This window comes from Poecilia reticulata, linkage group LG8, assembly GCF_000633615.1.
Source record: "Poecilia reticulata strain Guanapo linkage group LG8, Guppy_female_1.0+MT, whole genome shotgun sequence".
NCBI classification, from domain to species: domain Eukaryota; kingdom Metazoa; phylum Chordata; class Actinopteri; order Cyprinodontiformes; family Poeciliidae; genus Poecilia; species Poecilia reticulata.
Genome location: NC_024338.1, coordinates 7,053,707 through 7,072,527, shown reverse-complemented (window position 1 = coordinate 7,072,527; position 18,821 = coordinate 7,053,707). Strand labels below are relative to the sequence as shown.

At 40.0% G+C, this 18,821-nt stretch overlaps 1 protein-coding gene and 1 long non-coding RNA gene across 4 annotated transcripts in view; one reads left to right on the top strand and one right to left on the bottom strand.

Annotated features, from left to right (window-relative positions):
- Nucleotides 1-4,728: 4,728 nt before the first annotated feature.
- Nucleotides 4,729-8,371, top strand: LOC103468395 (uncharacterized). Its single transcript, XR_534214.1, has 3 exons — nt 4,729-4,815; nt 4,915-4,999; nt 6,969-8,371. It is a non-coding gene; the product is annotated as an uncharacterized LOC103468395 (long non-coding RNA).
- Nucleotides 8,372-12,821: 4,450 nt separating this feature from the next.
- The window catches only part of ntn1b (netrin 1b), a 60,870-nt gene continuing 54,870 nt past the window's right edge, over nt 12,822-18,821 (bottom strand). For all 3 annotated transcript variants that reach the window (XM_008415455.2, XM_008415454.2, XM_008415453.2), the window contains exon 7: nt 12,822-14,190. In XM_008415455.2, the coding sequence (XP_008413677.1) occupies nt 13,871-14,190 (320 nt within the window). In that variant the 3' untranslated portion in view covers nt 12,822-13,870. The remainder of the gene's footprint in view (nt 14,191-18,821) is intronic.

The window sequence follows — 18,821 nt, the reverse complement described above, 5'->3', positions numbered from 1 at the left end:
GGTCAGCTAATATAGCGGTTAATTCCACTTCCTGGTCCCCATGACACCCAGGCCGGGTTTATTTGAAGATCCCAGACCCCGAAGTCACTCTGCACTTTGTTTAATCCAAGAGGTTTTTCATTCTTTTTTTTTTTTTTGTTGCGAGCCAACACTTTCACGTATGAATGTAGGGAAGCAGGAAAAGGACGATGACAGAGTAAAAAAAAAAAAAAAAATCCATCCAAAGCAATTTTGTTGATTTTTATTCAGACCGATTTGTTTATGTCTTCGCACTAGGTCAATTTTAAAAGAAGAAAAATACAAGTAAAAAAAAATTATTGCAAATAAATTAGCCCTTCATCCGCTCATGTCACGTAAAAGATGCTGTAAAAATATATTACGCATTATGATTAAAAATAAATAAAAAATAGCAAATATTAATGCATCTTCACAATTTCCACTATTAATCTTTATTTCTAGCACTCTCCCTCGGTAAGGAATGAACAAAAATCAAGAATTTTTATATTTCATCATCACATGTTCAACTTATTGCAAGTAGTGCTGCTGAAAAATGATCTCAGTGGTCTTAAACTCCAGTCCACCGGGGCCAGTATCCTGCAACTTTTATGCAACGTTCACACTGCAGTCAGAAGTGACAAATGTGATCCAGGCCGCTTGGACATGTGGCCCTAAATCTGATCTTTTCAAATGTGGCCCGAGTCTGAACGTCATTGATTCTCGACAAGCGCCACTGTTCTGTGTCGTGGTACGCAGACGCAGTAATAAAAACTGCAATCATGGCGGACGGTAATGAGGATTAAGTTGTTAATGCGTTTTGATTTGGAGTAAATGGCAAGAAAGCACTTAAAGAACATAGATTTTTCTACTTTGGCATACAAAAATCATGAAGATAAATCAAATCATGAAAATTAAGTTAAAAAAAATTGCGTCAACAAAGCCAAACATAAATTGTAAAAAAAAAAAAAAAAAAAAAAAACCAAATAGGTGGAAGTAACCTAAGAAGGTTAAATGAACCTTTATATGTTGGGAGAATTTATTAAGTTTGTTTAGGGCAGTTGAGTTTTATAGTGTATAGTCTGCTGTGAGGCAAAATGAAGGACTCTACTCTCAGCGTGTGCACACACACACACACACACACACACACACACACACACACACACACACTCTCCAGTCTGGCATCTTTAGGTCCCAGGCAGTGTGAGTGAAGAGGCGTTAAAAAGAGCCGGTTTATGACCCGATTGTCTTTCTGATCATTTAACTTGGAACTCCGAGGATGAGAGGGAGGGGCGACGGGTTGGGAAATATACGCCACATACTGTCCAAAAGCCAAGTGGCTTAACCCTGTGTGGGAATGGTAATGAGAATCAAAAGGATCAACTCCATCTGTGTGTGTCCTTCTGTCCCGGGCCCGACACTGGGATGGGATGGAGGCCTCTCTCCAATGAGACTTTCTCCTGATGTATAGGAAAGACCTTTGTGCTCTGGTGTAGTAGGCCAGAAATACAGCTTTTGAACCGGCGGACCTGGAAAAAGCAGAGCCCGCTTTGGTGAGACTGAAAGAAGTTAAAGAAATGGGGGTGAGGGGCGGCAATGAAGGTGTTGACATAAAAAAAAAGACCCTGTCAAGTCATTTTCATGCAGTTTTGCGTGTGCAGGACAAAGTGTGTGCGCTTAGACACACATGTTGTTTATCGTAAATATACATATTTTTTCTTCCATTTAGTCATTAAAGAAAGAAAATTCCTAATTGATGTAAAAATGATTTTTGAAATTTTTAACTCCAGCTCTTAGCTTAGGTTTTACTGTTGTACTTTATTGTGTTTTATGTATTGTATTATTTATTACAATGATACTTTTTATTATTACATATTTGTTTTATTATTGGAGCCCTGCAATAAAATTTCGATCAATATATACATTTTAAATGTACAACTGAATGAAAATGAAGTCTGTCTATGACTAAGTCATTGATTATTCGAGTGTTATAGGTGTGATTATATGTTTGCATTCATGCTGCAAGTTAACTATTGACAAAACTACGATCACTACTGCTACTTTACTTATAAAGCACTTCAAAACAACAGTAGGTGTGACAAAGTGCTGTGCAGACAATCAATAAACATTAAAAGTGTGGAAATGATAAAAGACGATAGAAGCATTAAAACAATGAACGCAGCTGTGACATCCAAATAAACTGGGCCAAGGAGATCAAAGTTCCTGACCTTGTATATGAAGACCTCACATAATTACAGAACCCAGCTTATTTTAGCCGACACAAAACAAATTGGGGGACAAATCAGTTCAGATTAAACACACCTGCCTACAGGTGTAGAGGAGCAGTCTACGACAGATATAAAACACTCGCAAACTGGTTGGGCTTGGAAGAAAAGAGTTGTTTAAAACCTAGATACTCTAGACCATCATTTTCTGGATCATTTGTCTGTTTGAAATCAACTATGGATCCCAGAAAGGTTAAAGAAATTTAGGATTTTAAAGTCCACAACAGGTACCCAGATGGGGCTAAAAACAAACGGTGCAGAAAGCCTTTTGTCCTGAGAGGTAAGTGCATAACAATCAGGCAACAAATATTGCCTGTCATTGTCTTGCAATGTGATTATTATCACAATACCATAAAGTCTAAAACAAAAGCATTATATATGCAGGTGGAGGAGAAAGAAGACAACACCTGGGCAAAGTTGTGTCTACAGCAGAGGAGACAAAAACTTTTTGTCAAGTTTCACAATAGTGATTTGAGAGGACACTGGATGGCAAAAAACCCACAGCGCCATCGCCAGGAAAATGATATCCAAATGGGTGAGTATTTCTTTATGCTCCATCTAGTTTCTCCATTTCAGGTTGCTCAGTGACCTTGTTGCCAGAGAACAAGGGCAAATCTTAAAGAAAAGACTTTGTACAATCCCACAGAGGTGGGAGGAAGCTGGCCTGAACCAGATCTGAGGGGATAACGGGAAGAACCAGCAAGGAGTGCGAGGTGAGCAGGAGAGGGGTTTAAATACTGCGAGTGTGAACAGAAGACCCGGGCTGATGAGTTAACGGGTTGCAGGTGTGAGGGGAGAGAGAAAGAGAGAAAATGGCACAGGGAGCGAGGGAGAGTACAAAAAAGACTATGAATCCAACACTAAAGAATAACCAGACCTAAGCAACATAATTAAACTAGAACAAGGAATAACTAGAGACATGAAACAGACAACTGGAAACAATAAGAAAGGCTGAGCTAAAGTAAAACAGAAACATGACGGATCTAATCGAAGAAAGACAAAGGAACATAGATCAATCAAACCTCAAAGCAGCCCAGGACAAAACACTGGTGGTAGTCAAGGTAAAGAACTGAAAAAATGTTTTCTCTGAAAGTAGACCTAGAAGTGCTGACTTGTCATTCTTTTAGGTGAGTTATGGTTTGTGCCAGAAGTTGAATATTCAAAGAAGCCTATGCTCACCGTGTCACCTCCAAAGCAACGGCCTTGGGGAGAACTTGAACGGTACAATTCAAAGGTTATTATCCAAGCCTGTGTTTAACAAACGTCTTGGAAATCTGGTTGCATTGCTAGATGCAAAGGTATGACTTATTGAATTCTCTTCTACTTGAACAAACTGGTTGTAGACCACCATGTTAACACTTTGGACAAAGAGCCACATAACTAAACACACACCGTACTTTTTGATGTTTGGAAGGGAGGCCAGACAAAGTTTTAGGTAAGGTGTTTTCACATCCTTCTTGCTTGGGCCATCAGAACATCACAACACAAATTGTGTTCGCTTACTTACAGATCACAGAGCAGAAGGTTGAGAGGCTCCTTTGTCAGGAGGCTTTAAGCAGAAGCTTAAGCGAGCAGGACACGACTTAGTGTCAGCCAACGTCCTTAAAAACCAGGAAAAGGTCAGGCAGAGGAAGCAGCAATGGGGTAAGGAGGACCATTTTAAGGTGAGGGACCTGGGTCTCCTGAAGAACGTAAGACAGGAGCAAAGGAAGGGTGGGAAAATGGAGGGCGACATGTTGGATCCACTCATAGTATCCTCAGAGGGCAAGAGTGCAAACCTTCTTTCTAAGAAGGGTAAGAGGAAGTGCAAAATAAATATAGATCACTTTAAGCACTTTGGATTGCCCCAAGAGAGGATCCCTTCAAAGCTCAAGGTGTTTTGGCCTCCTCCATCCAGCAGCCTCTCCTAAAGAGCGAGTTTTTTCTGTAGTACTTTAGAAAGTTTCATTTGCATTAACACTACTGTTTTTGGAGTAATCTAAAGTATTTGGGCGGGGGGTGGAAAGGACACTGTGGTGTCCTACAAGCTCTTCTCAAAGAACCTTTTCGACCTGGCCTCTGGTAGGAAGTTGGAGAGTGAGGTACATTTGAACGCCTCTTCACTTTGTTGGTAGTACTGTTAAATGATCAGTATGTTAAAAGAATACTCGTCTGTTCCCAGGTGATCAATGCCTACCTTTCAATTCTGGGCAGGCTGACAGGGGTACTAACCTTGGACTCCTACTTCATGACTGCAACATGGCAGGAAACGGTCAAAGGTCGGAAAAAGGCATCAGATCACAAGCTAGATGCAAGTTTGTTAATGTCTCCCCATTTTGTGTAGATGGCTTAGATGTACCATAATGTGGTAGCACATTATGGTACTACCACTGGACACTCATTGTAAGTACAAAACAATCTTTTTTCAAAATTTGTACTACACTATTTTTGACCAGGTTCTACTGGAAAGTTGATGCGCCTGATGGAGAAAACGCCAGTATTCGTTGACCCGTTTGGGGCAACTGACACAAATTTAAAGTTGCCAGGAAACGACCAGGTGGGTAGGGCCAAATGGCCCGGGACTATTTAGAATTAGGTGGTTTGCTCTTTAACAAATGCCATAGTGTCATACAGTAGATCATTTGTACTCCGGCAGAGCGTGGTGATTGGGAGGTGGGGATGTATACATTCCTCACCCAAGACAGCAGGATGGAACGTCATGTGGAGTTCTTGTGTGCATGGTAAGTGCAGACATTGTACTAAAATGTAGCCCAACAAGGTTCACAGCGAACTTTTGAAAATCCTTAGATTACTGAATGTATATCGAGGGGCCAAGTGCTCACATTTCCCCGTCCATACTGAGGGGATTGCGAATTTAAGGATGGACTTTGATGGAATACACAGGTGAGCCAATGCAACAGATGTGTACTTGTAAAGTATGTATATACATACATACTATATGCTTATGTTTGCAGATGACCTTTTGCCATTGTATCGGGTAGGAGTGGACAGTATTGCAAAAAACAAAACAAAACTGACAATAAAATTTTTTTAAATACCTCTAATAATATCACATGCGACGTTCCACTTTTTCTGTTTTTGAAGGGGGGGATTACTTTACTTTATAAAATAACTACATAAAAGAAATTTATATATAAATCTGTACAAAATCATAAAATGTTCATATCAAGGAATATACAAAATAAATAGAAATAAAAACTAATTTACAAAAAACAGTCTCAAATCAGCTGTTGGAAATCCCAGAGACTCCCTGCGTTGGTGCCGACGTCGTTGGTCACCAGTCTTGTGTCAGGGGGTCGAGCGCCGAAGCCGCCTCCTGCTGGGCCTCCTGCTGGGCCTCCTGCGGGGTGGTCTCCCTTTTTTGTCAACCCCTGCTGGACTTCCCTCGGGAGGAGCGCCGAGTTCGGCACCCGCTTCAATTTGGTCAGTCACCGGACTTGTTGCGGCATGTGACACCCTGGCTGCATGGGCAGCTGCCCGATTCATTTTTCTTTTTGTTTGGACTCTGGTCCTCCACATACCCCAGTCGGCACCCAGCACCTCTCTGCCCACCCCAACTGTTTTTACGTCTGGTAGCCGCCCTTTGAAGGGAGGTAATGTCATGACCTTAGTTTTTGGTGTTTGTATTTTGGTTTATTACCAAAATAATTTGTGTCGTGGTGTTCCTTATTATCGGTTGCAGCTGATCTTTGTTTCTTGTTATCCATTGTCTGCATTTCATCCCACCTGTGTTTTTTTGTTCTTTGCTAGATCCTCCGTTTAGTTGGCTGTTGTTGCTGATCATAGCGCTTGCCTACCTGCATGTTGCTAGTGGCTTTTTGACAATATTCAATGACTCCTTTTTCACTTCATCCTGGGTCTTCACTGTGATGCCTCTTCATTATCTCCTGCATTACTTGACAGTGTTAGTTTTCCATCATAAGTTCAAACAGATCGTTTTGTGTCTCTGAACAACAGCTTTATTTTTTTCCACTTTTTTGTGACTCATGTCTACCGCCTGAACTGTGACCGTCTTCCAGCTCCTCAAGATTTACTATGGATCCTTTTTTTGTTTCTCTGCGTAATACCTTCCTTACCTGCCCTGCCTGTTTAGATGTTTTAGTAGAAAACTTTCCATTTCCAGATGATGAGTTGAACAGTGCTCCTTGAGATACTCAGACTAGAATATTATTTTGTAACCCAACCCTGCTTTAAACTTCTTTACACTTTAACCTGTCAGGTCTGCTGTGTTCCTTGGCTTTCATGATGCTGTTTGTTCTCTAGCAAATGTCTAAGACTGAATTAGTACCTACATTAAATTACACACAGGTAATAAGCGTACCTGCCAAAAGCAGTTGGCCGCACCAAATCTTGCATTGGTGTATTTGTGTAATGTAGATGAATGAGTGTGCAAAATGCTTTTATTGTTAAGGTTTTGGTTGTAAAGTGTCAAAATTTGTAAAAGCTCAAGCGGTACGAATACTTTTGCATGGTACTGTAGTACCTTGAAGGCTGCGTAGGTCTCCATGGAAATATAAAACTCAGCCACATGCGTGGAAGTCTCATAACTCACGATGTAATGTTGTTGAGGACCGCAGAGAGCCGCAGAGGCCTCGTAACACTCACCGGTTACCTTCAAGGGCAAAACAAGAGGGTAAAGAACAATAAGGAAAAGGCAGTAAATCTAAATCCCCCTGAATGTTTTCACAGGCCGAATCTGATAAAGAAATCAGGAGTTTTTCCAGCCTGACGCCACCATAGAGTGGAGGTCACAGGAGTTTGGGGTCGTTTGTCCAGCCGGTTTCCATTTCCAAGCGAGGCGCACCGCTGAAGGCCAAGGTCAGAGGGCCACCCCGTCATCAAAGCAACGACACCCTTAGTATGTCACCCTGCCTACCGTGCTATTTTACCCCCCCAACAAGGACAATTGTCCTACTTCATCTGGGAGCGCCAACCTCCGTGGAAAGTTCCAACGGGGTGGTGCAGCTGGAAACCCAAACGAAGTCCGCCTTATGGGAAACGAACAGCCAGAGCTGCGATTGTATCATGTTGAAGTTCTTGTTCCAGCTCCATCCTTGCGCACGTTGAGAGGAAAAGTTTGAGCACACCCAGACCCCCTTTTTCAACGCTCCCATTCCCTCCCACCTCTGCATCGTTGGAGCAACCGAAGTCCAAGCGAAACGTTGTGCAACGCTCAGACTTTGTTTCGTTTGACAGTAACCTCCTAACGTTACTGTCAAAGACGACTAGGGAGCTTTAAACAGGAAAATCAAACGTTTACAGCTAGAAACCCTTCTGGTTCCTTTTCACCAGCAGACTTTGAGTGATCCTAATAGATTTGTGTTATAAAACCCCTTAAGCTTTCAGCGCCGAACGCACAATTGCTGGGCCAGGCGTTTCCGAGAGCGTATCCATAATCCAACGCGCAATCCCCCAAAAAAAGACGAATTCTCGTTTGTAGCGGGTTCAGAACCGCATGTTTGTGTGTCAACCCCCGTCCCGATAGGAATAAGTTGAGGAGTTTCCACGGATTCCAAAGCCTCCCGGCTTCAACAAAAACATCTGTGGTTTGGATTAGACACGTCGGTGATATCATCTCTTCACTAACATGCCTGTGTTATAGCAATCTTACAGCCAGTCCTTATTGTCTGTGAAGTTTATGCAGGCGCACGATCCAACACAAATGATGATCAGCGCTGCAGGACAAGTTCTCTGGCAGCAGCCGTACGCTCCAATTCATTTGCTCCTGATGTTTTATTTGCTTCATATTTTCTGAGGTCACACTGGCAACTTCGGTTCAGCGTTTCTGAAAAGTCCCGCAAAATCCTCCACTTACGTAAATGTCAACATTCTAGACAAATAATGTTTGATTAGAAGAAGAGGAGGGTTTTTTTGTTTGTTTGTTTGTTTTTTTGCTGTGATGCTGGAGAGTTTGGTCGTTCCACAATCTTGTCAAAGGGCATAAATCAGATTTAATTTTTTTAGTTGTACTTTGGTTTGAATCTCAGAGGAGTGATGCTTAAAAGATAAAAATCAACGTAAAAGGAATTTTAAGACAACAAAAGTTGCCGAAGAGTGATAATATTTGGTAGGGTTACCCGAGTAACATTTTGGAAAATTAAAAAAAATTATCTGAGTATTTTTTACAATGGAGTTTTTTATTTTATTTTGCTTGAGTAATTTGTTATGACTACTCTTATTTGAGTAAAATCTTTAGACACTCAACCCACTGAGTAATTGAGTAATTTAACTGAATGAAGAACTTTTTGGTAAATAATAATAATTTTAAAAAAAAATAATTCCCTGGGCACATATCTGCAGTTTTTACTAAATATTTTATGTTGAAAAAAAAAATGATTTGGAAAAATGTTTATTTATCATCACCTTCCTAAAATAACGGCCCAAGTCATTTTTATCCAAAGTGAAAAAAAAAGATGTTTTTGTTCAGACCCTGAATTGTTTTTGAGGTTTGATTATTTTGTGTTCCTTGATCTCATTTTTTGATCAGCCTTATTTCTGTTTTGTTTTATTTCAGTCCTTCTCAGTGATTCTAGTTATGTTTTTTTTTGTGTGTCTAATTATTTGGTACTCTATTATAATCATGTCTCTTAGGCCTGGTTATTCTTTAGCTTTAGATTTATTTCTTATTCTAGCTCGCCCCCAGTGCTTCTTTCTCTCTCTCTCTCTCCCCTCACACCTGCAGCCTGCTCCCAATCAGCTTTCTGTTTCTTGTTTACTAATCAACCTCCCCAGTGAATCTACAACTCATTCTCAGCTCCTCCTTGCTGGCTCCTCCTATATCTCTCTGTAGGTTCTGTATTTCCTGGATTCCTGTGGTTTTTGTTCAGTGTTTTCTGTGTCTTCCATGGTTTTTAGTTGTAGGCTTTTTTTTTTATTTTTTTAGTAAATCCGTCAGCATGACCCATGCTCCAAGCTCCAGTCTGCATTTTGGACCACTTACAAACTCGCAATTTATGACAGCTTTATGCAAGAAAAGAAAAAAAAATGTCTCAGGCCATTATTTTTAAGAAGGTGACGTTATATGAATTATTCTTATTATGGTGCTTAAAGTGCTAACATTTTCACATAGCTTTATATTCTGATCCATCTGGTGTCATTTTTAAACATTAAATTATGGTTTTGATCAGTGACTCGGTACTTGAGTACCAAATACTTTTTATTCATGAATAATTTCCTACTTTTTACTTTTGAGTAAAAATATGTTGAACTCCTGCCGCTCTAACATGAGCACAATTATTGGACACTCTACCAACCTGTGGCTTTGTGACGAACATCAATCTTTGGGAACAAAGTACAACACAATGGTCACCCAAGAACAATTAAGAGAAATTGCAAGGAAATGTTGAGAGCAGCGTTTTGGATACCCGACATGCTGGCACACAACGTAGGGATTTAAAAGTAATGAAGTGTCAGACCTGGTTTACCCGTCGTTTCCCACGGTGGCAAAAGACCTCTCAGCTCAAAATGCAATAAAAAAAAAAAAAAAGTTAATGAAACTGAGAATATATAGGTTGTAATTTGTGCTCTAATGTGAGAAATATAACTCCAGTGAATGGAAACAGCTGAAAGTCTCATTTTGGCTTCTGAATACTGAAAAAAAGAATGTAGCTCCAACTTAAAAAAAAAAAAAAGAAGTGTGAATTGGTCAAAAAGATACTCAACCCACAGTTTGTCAAACTTTACCGTTTATGTGACCATTTAACAGTGTATTTAAATTAGATCAGCTCCTGTCTTTTCTTCAGTACGTTCCATGTTTGAATTGTTATGGCTTCACCCAATGACTCAACGCATGATTTGACTAAACCACATTAGAAGTGAAGTTAAAACACTTTTATACAATCAGACAGCAACGGACGAATGTTATTTCCATCTGACTCAGACTGAATTAAAAGATGTAGCCGCTGCGGACGATCACAGGATGCGACTTCCAGAGGAAATGTTTGCCGAGAGCAGTTATTGATTTATGGTGACCTGCAGACATTTAGCACCGACGGAGGACCTATWAAGAAGTAAATCCCATATTAAACAGGTTTGTGGGATTTCCTTCTTTCACCTCTGGATGGTTGCCAAAATGTGAAATATCCTGTCCAAGAGATGGAGAAACTCTAGTCATGTATTTGAAACTTCAGGGCTGGACTGTTTGCTTTCAGATTGTAGGTTTACTGCTTGTTCCTAGAACTTCTAAAAGTGTGAGGAAGATATTTTCTGACACCAGCTCTACTTTTAAGACTAAAACTTTATGAAACTTTCCAGGTTTGAACTTCTAGAGTATCTCAGGTTATCAGCAGCTGTAGTTTAGGTTTAGCTAGCTGGAGGACATACTGACCGCTCTTCCTCTGCCAATTTCTCCTGCGACTCTCCAATGTTTGCCGTCTGTGTCGTGGCAGACTGTTTTATTGAAGGTTTCTTTCTGTTGAGGTGAAGTTTTCCAATCTGAATAATAAACTGAAAGTGACTGAACAGTTTTAGAACTTGGATCAAATTACGTAATTGACTTGAAATGTGCTTATTCAGTTATGTACGTAAATTAATGACATCAACCTTTGCTCTGGATAGCTTCTAAATAATTGAACTACATTAAAATGAAGATTTATGGACTTTATGTTTGTGGTGGGAATCAAAACTGTTTAAATGGAGTCATTCAGCATTTTTTGTTTTTACTCCATAAAATCTGGTGCAGAAATGATTAAAAAAAAAAAAAAAAAGACGCTCAGGTCATCAATAAACAGACGAAAAGTCACATTATCTCATGTGTCATTAAATATATTCATTTATGATAAACATAATATATTAGTATTACAAGACATTACACAACCGTTTTGCATCGGACACTCCTAACAACATTTACAAGCCGGAATATAAACACAAGGAGAAAATAGTTGGGTTCTGTTTACGGAGAGCGAGCGGTCTGGTAGGAAAGTACCTTTCAGCAACAAAGCTCGAGAAAAAAAAAACAACAAATAAAACAAGTGGGGAGGAAACGTTTCGGCCCAGTCCTGCTCGCAGAGTCTTTGTAATCAGATTTCCATCAAACACAAACGGTACGATGCGCAGAGGACAGAGGCGCATCGTACCGTGGAGGCGTAACTCCAAGTCACCGGAGTTACGCGGCACTTTGATCTCCAGGGTCCGTGTACACCGGCGGCCATTTTTTTTTCTTCTTAATTTCCGCTCGTTAAGCTTCTAATGTTGAAAACAAGGGTTAGGTTCACATATAGACACAGAATATCAGGTTAATGGTTTAACAACGAGAGGGGAGGAGAAAGGGAGTAATACTATACAGCTATTTCACACACAGACAGTCAGTCATGCCTTTATGTCGAGTACCGAGTACAGATGGAAGAATCTCTTCGAAATAAAATATAAAAAGACACTTTGAGGTGATGAATACTTGACACGCACTTGCACAATAAACATCTGTGACATTTTATCACTCCACAGGGTTTTTTTTTTCTTCTTCTTTTCAACACTGAATGTTTCTGAAAATAAATGTGAATAATTCACAATAGTCATCAGGCTTGTCAGCAGCAGTAAAAGGTGAGCATGTGGCGTTTCTAAAAGATGTTACAAAGTTTAGTCCATTATTAGATTCTTCTTTGAGACACCAGTTGGTCTGAGAGGCAGGTCAGGTTTCAGACTAGCTAAGCGACTAGCGCGCGTCTTTTCCACGAATTTGGAACATTTTGCGGACGTATTCCAGAAGTTTGAAAACTTCAGACTAGTAAAAAAGACAACAACAAAACAAACAAAAAAAAACATAAGTGCATCGTTGACACGTCTACTCTACTCTCTAGGTAATAAAATCGGCATCTTCAAAAACCAACAGATAAAAACAATGACATATGCACACACACACACACACACAGTTACTTTACATTGCAGAGGTCACAACCATAAGTTATTTTGCAGGTGCATCGCAATAAATCGGAAAATCGTTGTAAAGTGAATTCGGTTCAGGAATTTATTTCAACAGTAAAAACTCGCATAGATTCTGTAAAATACTTATAAGTGAAATCTAAGATTCTCAGAAAGTGACATCACATAAGATTGAATAAGAAAAGGATTTTAAAGGGGCAGCATTTTGTGTTTTCCATGCACATATTGTCATTTTATAGCACAATAAAGTAACTGTTCAATTGTTATAAAAATGCTAAATTGAATACGACTTAAAACAAATTTGACTTTGTAATTTAATGCCGTGAAATTGGGCCTCTGTCTCTTTAAGAAGCTCTTGCTTTTTCTGAAACTCCGCCTTCAGGAAGTCATAACAACATGGCTCCTCTATTAATCCTTTAATGACGTTTTTACCAATGTTGCACTGAGCAGCAGCTCCTATAATCAGCTCAGCAGACGCTTAGTTCCACCAGGTGTTAGCTAATTGCTGCTGGCTAGTCTGAAGGAGCTGAGTGGGGGGAGTCCTCTGGGAGACGGAAGCTTTGAAACGACATGCCTGAGGAGGAGCTTTGCCTCAAAGGCGGGGCTAGGTCCATCCAGGTGATTTTGGACAGCTGAATGGTTGCCATGTGAGATTAAAGGATTTCTCAAACATGAAAAAACAAAATCTAAAATGTGAGGGAGCAACATTTTAACATGTTAAAATAAAAAAAAGCTTATTTTGCACAATAATACCCCCTTAAACACCTTAGCATAGCCACAAAATCATCCTAGCTCAAGTACTGAGTGAAGGTATCTCACATTCCACGGACATGGCTTTCAGTAGGTCAACATTTCTGCATTAAAAACCTTGTTTTATTACTCTCATTATATTTTATTAAATTTTTTTTCTGAAGCACTTAAGCTTAGCTTTTTATTAGCTGTAATTTATGATAATCAAAATTAACACTTAGGTAATATTAGGCATTAAGCTTACTTAACAAGCGTTTCACTTTGGAACCGACGACTAAAACAATTTCACTTTTCAACGATGCCTCAATATATTCAGATGCACCTGAACTGCAGGTAGGAGCCGAGCAGAGAGTTGGATCTCTTTGTTCCCAGAACCCAGTGAGGTAACGCGCCTACGTGGTCAGGAAGTTCCCGGGAAACATGGCACACAAGAGACTGGCAGCTTGGAACGGGTTTAAACGTTTCGCAAAAGTAGACGACAGTTTGGCAGATCTGCAGGAACGACCTTCCATACTTGGGCGTGCGTGTGGTCCCGTGATGCTCCAGAGCAGTTTTTTTTTTTCCTCCCCAAGGAGCTTTGCGGCTCTGCGGGGAAGAGCGTTGTTGTACAGCGACACCATGGCGTAAGAAAGGGGGTTCGTATGAGTCGTGTCTGTGGAATTAGGTGCAAACTCTGCAATTACACGATAAAACACACCTCAAAGACGAAGAAACGGAACAACCGTAGAGCGAGCTCCTTCACACAAAAAAAAAGTTCCTAAAAAAACATTATTCTCTTTTCCTCCAGCTCAGAGCAGCAGCACTCAGTCTCCACCAATTCTCCTACTCTTCACTTTTTTTTGTCCCTTTTATTTATTACTATCAGTTAATCCATCATCCATCTCTTCTCCTTTCGATCCCAGCGGGAGGCGTCACAACGATCTCTCTCCTCTCCTCTCACCCACAAGCCGTTTTTACTCTTTATTTTAGCACTTCCCCCTCTTGCCGCGCTGTTGGAACTTCCTCAGCCGACGGCCCCACAGGTCCTTCCATGGGATGAGCAGGCTGCCTTTGTCGGCGACCACGCCGCTCTGTCCGGGGGCGTCGTCGTCCGAGCCCAGGAGCAGGTACTTCCTCCCGGGCTTGATCTTGGGACACTTGCAGGCCACGTCCTTGGCGCGCACCCACAGCAGCTGGTCCCCGCGGCGGATGCGGTGGCCGCCTTGCTTGTAGACGGAAATTATGTTGACGGTGAACTTCCACCACTCGCCTGCCTTGTCGCCTTTGAGGACGTGAACCTGGACGGCTGTGGGGAGAAGAAGAGGAAAAGCAGAGGGTCAGCTACCTTTGAACGATGAGTGAATGCTAGTAGACATCTTTTACTATACTGTGAAAACACAAAACCGTCTTAAGTATTCTTGGTCTAATTTAGAAGTAACTTTTCAGCAAGATGTAGGCTGACCTTGAAATCTGATTGGTTACCCTGCCTGGCCACGCCCACCAGATATGTCAGTTTGCCGACATTGACTGCCATTGGCTTTAGCTGTAAAGGTGTCAATATAATGTACTAAATCTTAAAATTTAGCCTGATATATAAAAGAAAAAGGACGCAGTGCTTTGCTTTTAATTGTCAACACAATGACAGCTAAAAAGAAAAACAAGTTCCAACGGCTTCACGTTCAACAGGTCAGAAACAAGTTTTTATGAAGAAAAGTGAGGGAGAGAGAAGTAGGTCATTTATGCCAGCTTAACTTAGACGATCTTAACATGTAGAATGTGGTGTGTGCAACATGTGGTGTGTGTAACATGTAGAATGTGGTGTGTGTAACATGTGGTGTGTGTAACATGTAGAATGTGGTGTGTGTAACATGTAGAATGTGGTGTGTGTTGGTTCAGTTAAAGAAAACGTCTGGATGTAAACATGCAACGTTTCTAGAGAGATTAGTGCTTTGCCCACACTGCAGAGTCGCAACAGAAATGTTGTGTTTTACAACTGCCAATATTTTTTTTGTTGTTGATTCAAGTTTTTTTGTTTTGTATTTTCAAAGTAGGACATTACACATTTAGCAACATTTACATGAGATCGTAGCCAAGTGGCTGATTTCCATCCCAGTTTGACGAATTTGACCTTTAATAAAAATAAGAAAAATTAGCCTCAGACTACTGCACACAAAAAAGAAAAGGGGGCTATTGAACAATTATTTGCAATACGTGAATAGAATTAATACAGCACTTAAAATAGTTAAGCTATGCTAAGCTAAACAGGCTAACTGTGTGACTTCTGCACAGATTTTATATGCTGAACTATCTCTTGTGTGTGTTGTTTGATTAAATAAATGGTTTTGCCATTCACCTTTTGTTCATTGTTCTCTAAAACTGGAGTTAATTTATTGAATTGCAATTTTAGTGTCACTTCTAGTTTGTGTCCCTGATTGGACCCGCTAATAATAAAGATTGTTCAGTTAATAATTCCTTGATATTGATGATAAAGTATTGGTTCCACAGCCAGATTACTTTATTTATGGTAAAAGTGTCTGGTCCTAAATAAAATACTCATTTTTCGTCAACATTAAGGAGTTATAGATTTACAAGCTTCTATATTTTGCTGAAAAGTTTTTTGAGTTGGCTACGCCTCATTTCATTTGTTCAAAGATATTTGCGATACGAAGCGCATGAAAAATACTTGGTAAGATTTTGTGTTTTTGCAGTGTAGATTGGTGACAAGTCTCACTGGACCAATGAAAACATAAGTGAGTTAAGACTTACAGCTTTCTGCGCAACTTCAATAATTCTCTGATTTATCTCCCCATTTATGAATCTTTGAATCAATTTTAAATACGTCAGACACGTTTGGCACCCTGATTTGAGAATAAATAAGAAGCCTTAAGAGTCACATTTTATTGCAGAAAAAAAAATCTGGCACTGAATATTTTAGAAAACCCCAAGCTTTTAGTAGAGTATGCTTATTGAGTGGGACGAAACGGCGTAAGCAACCATAAGTTGCTCTCTTATGCGTCAGCTGGTTGTTGGCAGAAAAAGACTTTTCTGTCCTACTGTCACAAACGTAAACATTCAGAGTTTGCTAAGAATTGTTGTAGTTTCCGCTTAATGAATTACTGAATTGATAAAAGATATTGGTACATTGTACCGATTATTCACTTAAGCGTTTAACAATATTTGAAATACATTAAAAAGATGCAAAAAAAAAACCTCTGAACAATTAGAGTCCATTATGAAACAAGAAAAATAAACATTTGATTGGCTATCTTCCAAAAAAAAAATTGATTAACTGGTTTGTTTGTTTTTAACAGAATTTGAACCAGGTGAAGCTAAAACTATGCCACTTGAGTTATATTTACAAAGAAGTTAATTTGTATCTTAAATGCAAAGTCATGTATTTTTGTACATATTTGGCTTCAGTACTTCTCTGAGTATGTTGTTCTTCCAGCAATTGGCTTTTTTCGAGTCTAAAGAAGGCCAGTTAAGTTAATTGATTACCAAATTAGCTGACAATTACTTCAATAATCATATTACTCACGATTAATTCAATTAATTGTTTCAGCCCTACAAAATAGCAGGTACACCGATATTTTCCGACTGATTAAATATGAACGTTTGTAATAATGCGGTTCTTTTCCACACCAAATGTATTAAATGTGAATTAAAAATCATTTTTTCCCAACATTTTCAGGGTGAAAATATGCAGGTGCAAAAAATATATAGTCCTTATAAAAGCTTTTTTCAAGTTGCCACTCCACCGTTTTTCCACAACCATTTAGAGAACATTGTATAAAAATGACGCAGCGTGTCACCGGCTCCTCCCTTAAATTCTGACCTCTGACCTTCTCCACAAAGCGAACACACTCGCCAATATGCACCAGTTTACACAGGAAACCCCAACGACAACTTTCCAACGAAGAGCACCCAGGTCACCGGTGGAGGAGCTGGATTTTTGACTTCTTTTGAACGGATTTAATGCGTACGACTCCACATCTGCAAATAATAGAACTTCGGAGTCAATTTATTTCCCCCATTTGATCCGTCAGGTGTGATGTTGGAGCGTTGAACATCTGAAAACTGACAAAATTATCCCCCTTCCCCCCGCTCCCAAAAACCTGTTACCTATCTGGGACTCTGCTTGTGGTAGATATTTTCATACCAGAGAAAGAGTCGAGCCCAAAGCAGAGTTAGTGATTACCATGTCACAGTGAATGCAACAATAAGGATAAACAGCTCAGCAGCTAATGTGTGCTTGAAGTGAAGGGCTTTGTTCTAAGAGTTTAGCCAGGAATGTCCAATTATGCCATGAGTGGATGGTGTTTTTTTTTTTTTAAACCTAAAACTGTGGGAGTGATTTCATCTGAGCCAAATTCAACAGAGTTCAAGAAGCAGCAAACTGATTTTATTCAACACCAAACTTTTGATGAGTCCAGGGTATTTATTTTTTTCTTCGTTTTTTTTACAGTACACTTCAATGCATTTTACTTGGGATTTAACGTGACGGAACAGTTGTGCATAATAATGACGCGAGAAAACAAATTACATTTGTAGCATAAAAATGGGTGGGAAACTGAGGGCATTTTCACACCTGGGAGTCCAGTAGACTTAATCCTGTTTTGATTGAAGACCAAAATGGCAACATTTGCTACATTTTCAGCCGGTGTGGTTTGCTTTCACACTGCACTGCGTCAAATAAACTACAGCAGCTGAAGATATAACACACACGCACACACACACACACAGTGCCTGTGGTGGCACTGCACCACGAACTGCTGAAGGAAACGACAAAAACTTTSCTTCTTCAAACAAAAATGGAGTTGCATCAGATTTTAGAGGTCGTCATTGGTAAAAGCCCACAAGTCATTTCTCAAACTAACACTAGACTCTTGCATTTGTTTCGGTTGCATTTACCCAGAATGCCCTGTAATATAGTCCACTTAACAATTAAGTGCCACCTTGTGTTAGGGTGCATTCACACCAGTCCTGTTTACTTCGCTTTGATCAAACTAGGTTAAAGCCTGGTTTGATGTGTGAACTCTCATGTGGACCAAAAACGTGAGCTCTGGTCTGCCTAAACACCTCTGTCTCTGTTCAGTTGAAGTGAACTCTGGTGCAGTTTAAATGTGAACACCAAGCGGACCAGAGACCGCTCCAAAAACAGGAAGAGGAATATAGTGCAAAGCATTCTGGGCAAATACAACCAAAAACAAACATGTGAGTCTAACGCTAGCAGAAGAAATGCCTCATGGTCTTTTACCAAAGAGAAATCTTACAATCACTAAAATCTGTTACTACATTTTTTTTAATATAGATCTATATATATATTTTGTGAAGGAAGAAGTTGCGCTCATCGTCTTCTTTGGAGGTTTTCATGTAGTTTCCCTTTGTGGTTCTTGGTGAACACAGGTGAAGTGAAGGCTCAGGTTTCTCTAAGCGTTTGGTTCGTTTGGCAGTGCAGTGTGAAAGTGAACCACAGCAGCTGAAAATGTAACAAACGTTGCAAATTTGGTGTCCGAGTCTATTGGACTATCAGATGTTAAAACACCATCAGGTCACAAATGACCCCAAAACCAAATTCACCAGGTTTGCAGCTGTAATGTAACCAAATAGAAAAAAGGGTTCAAGGGTGACGAAGGCAATGCAAAAACTAAAGTTACACATCTTTTTTTTTATTTTTTCAAAAGAAAGTTTTCCTTTTCATTGTCAGTCTTCATCAGTCAACCCCTGTCAATACCAGAAAATGAATCGGGGTGTTCAAGTGTGCGTCCCTCAATGCGCAGTGTGAGCAAATTGCACACAAATTCAGGAGAAAGAAGGCCTGTTGGGCCGAGGAGAGCGAACTCTCACAGCCCTGCCATTCACTGCAGCCCTCTCCTTCATCCTGACACATAAAGGGTGTGAGTGAGGGTGGAGGGGGTGGTTGATGGGGTAGAAGCC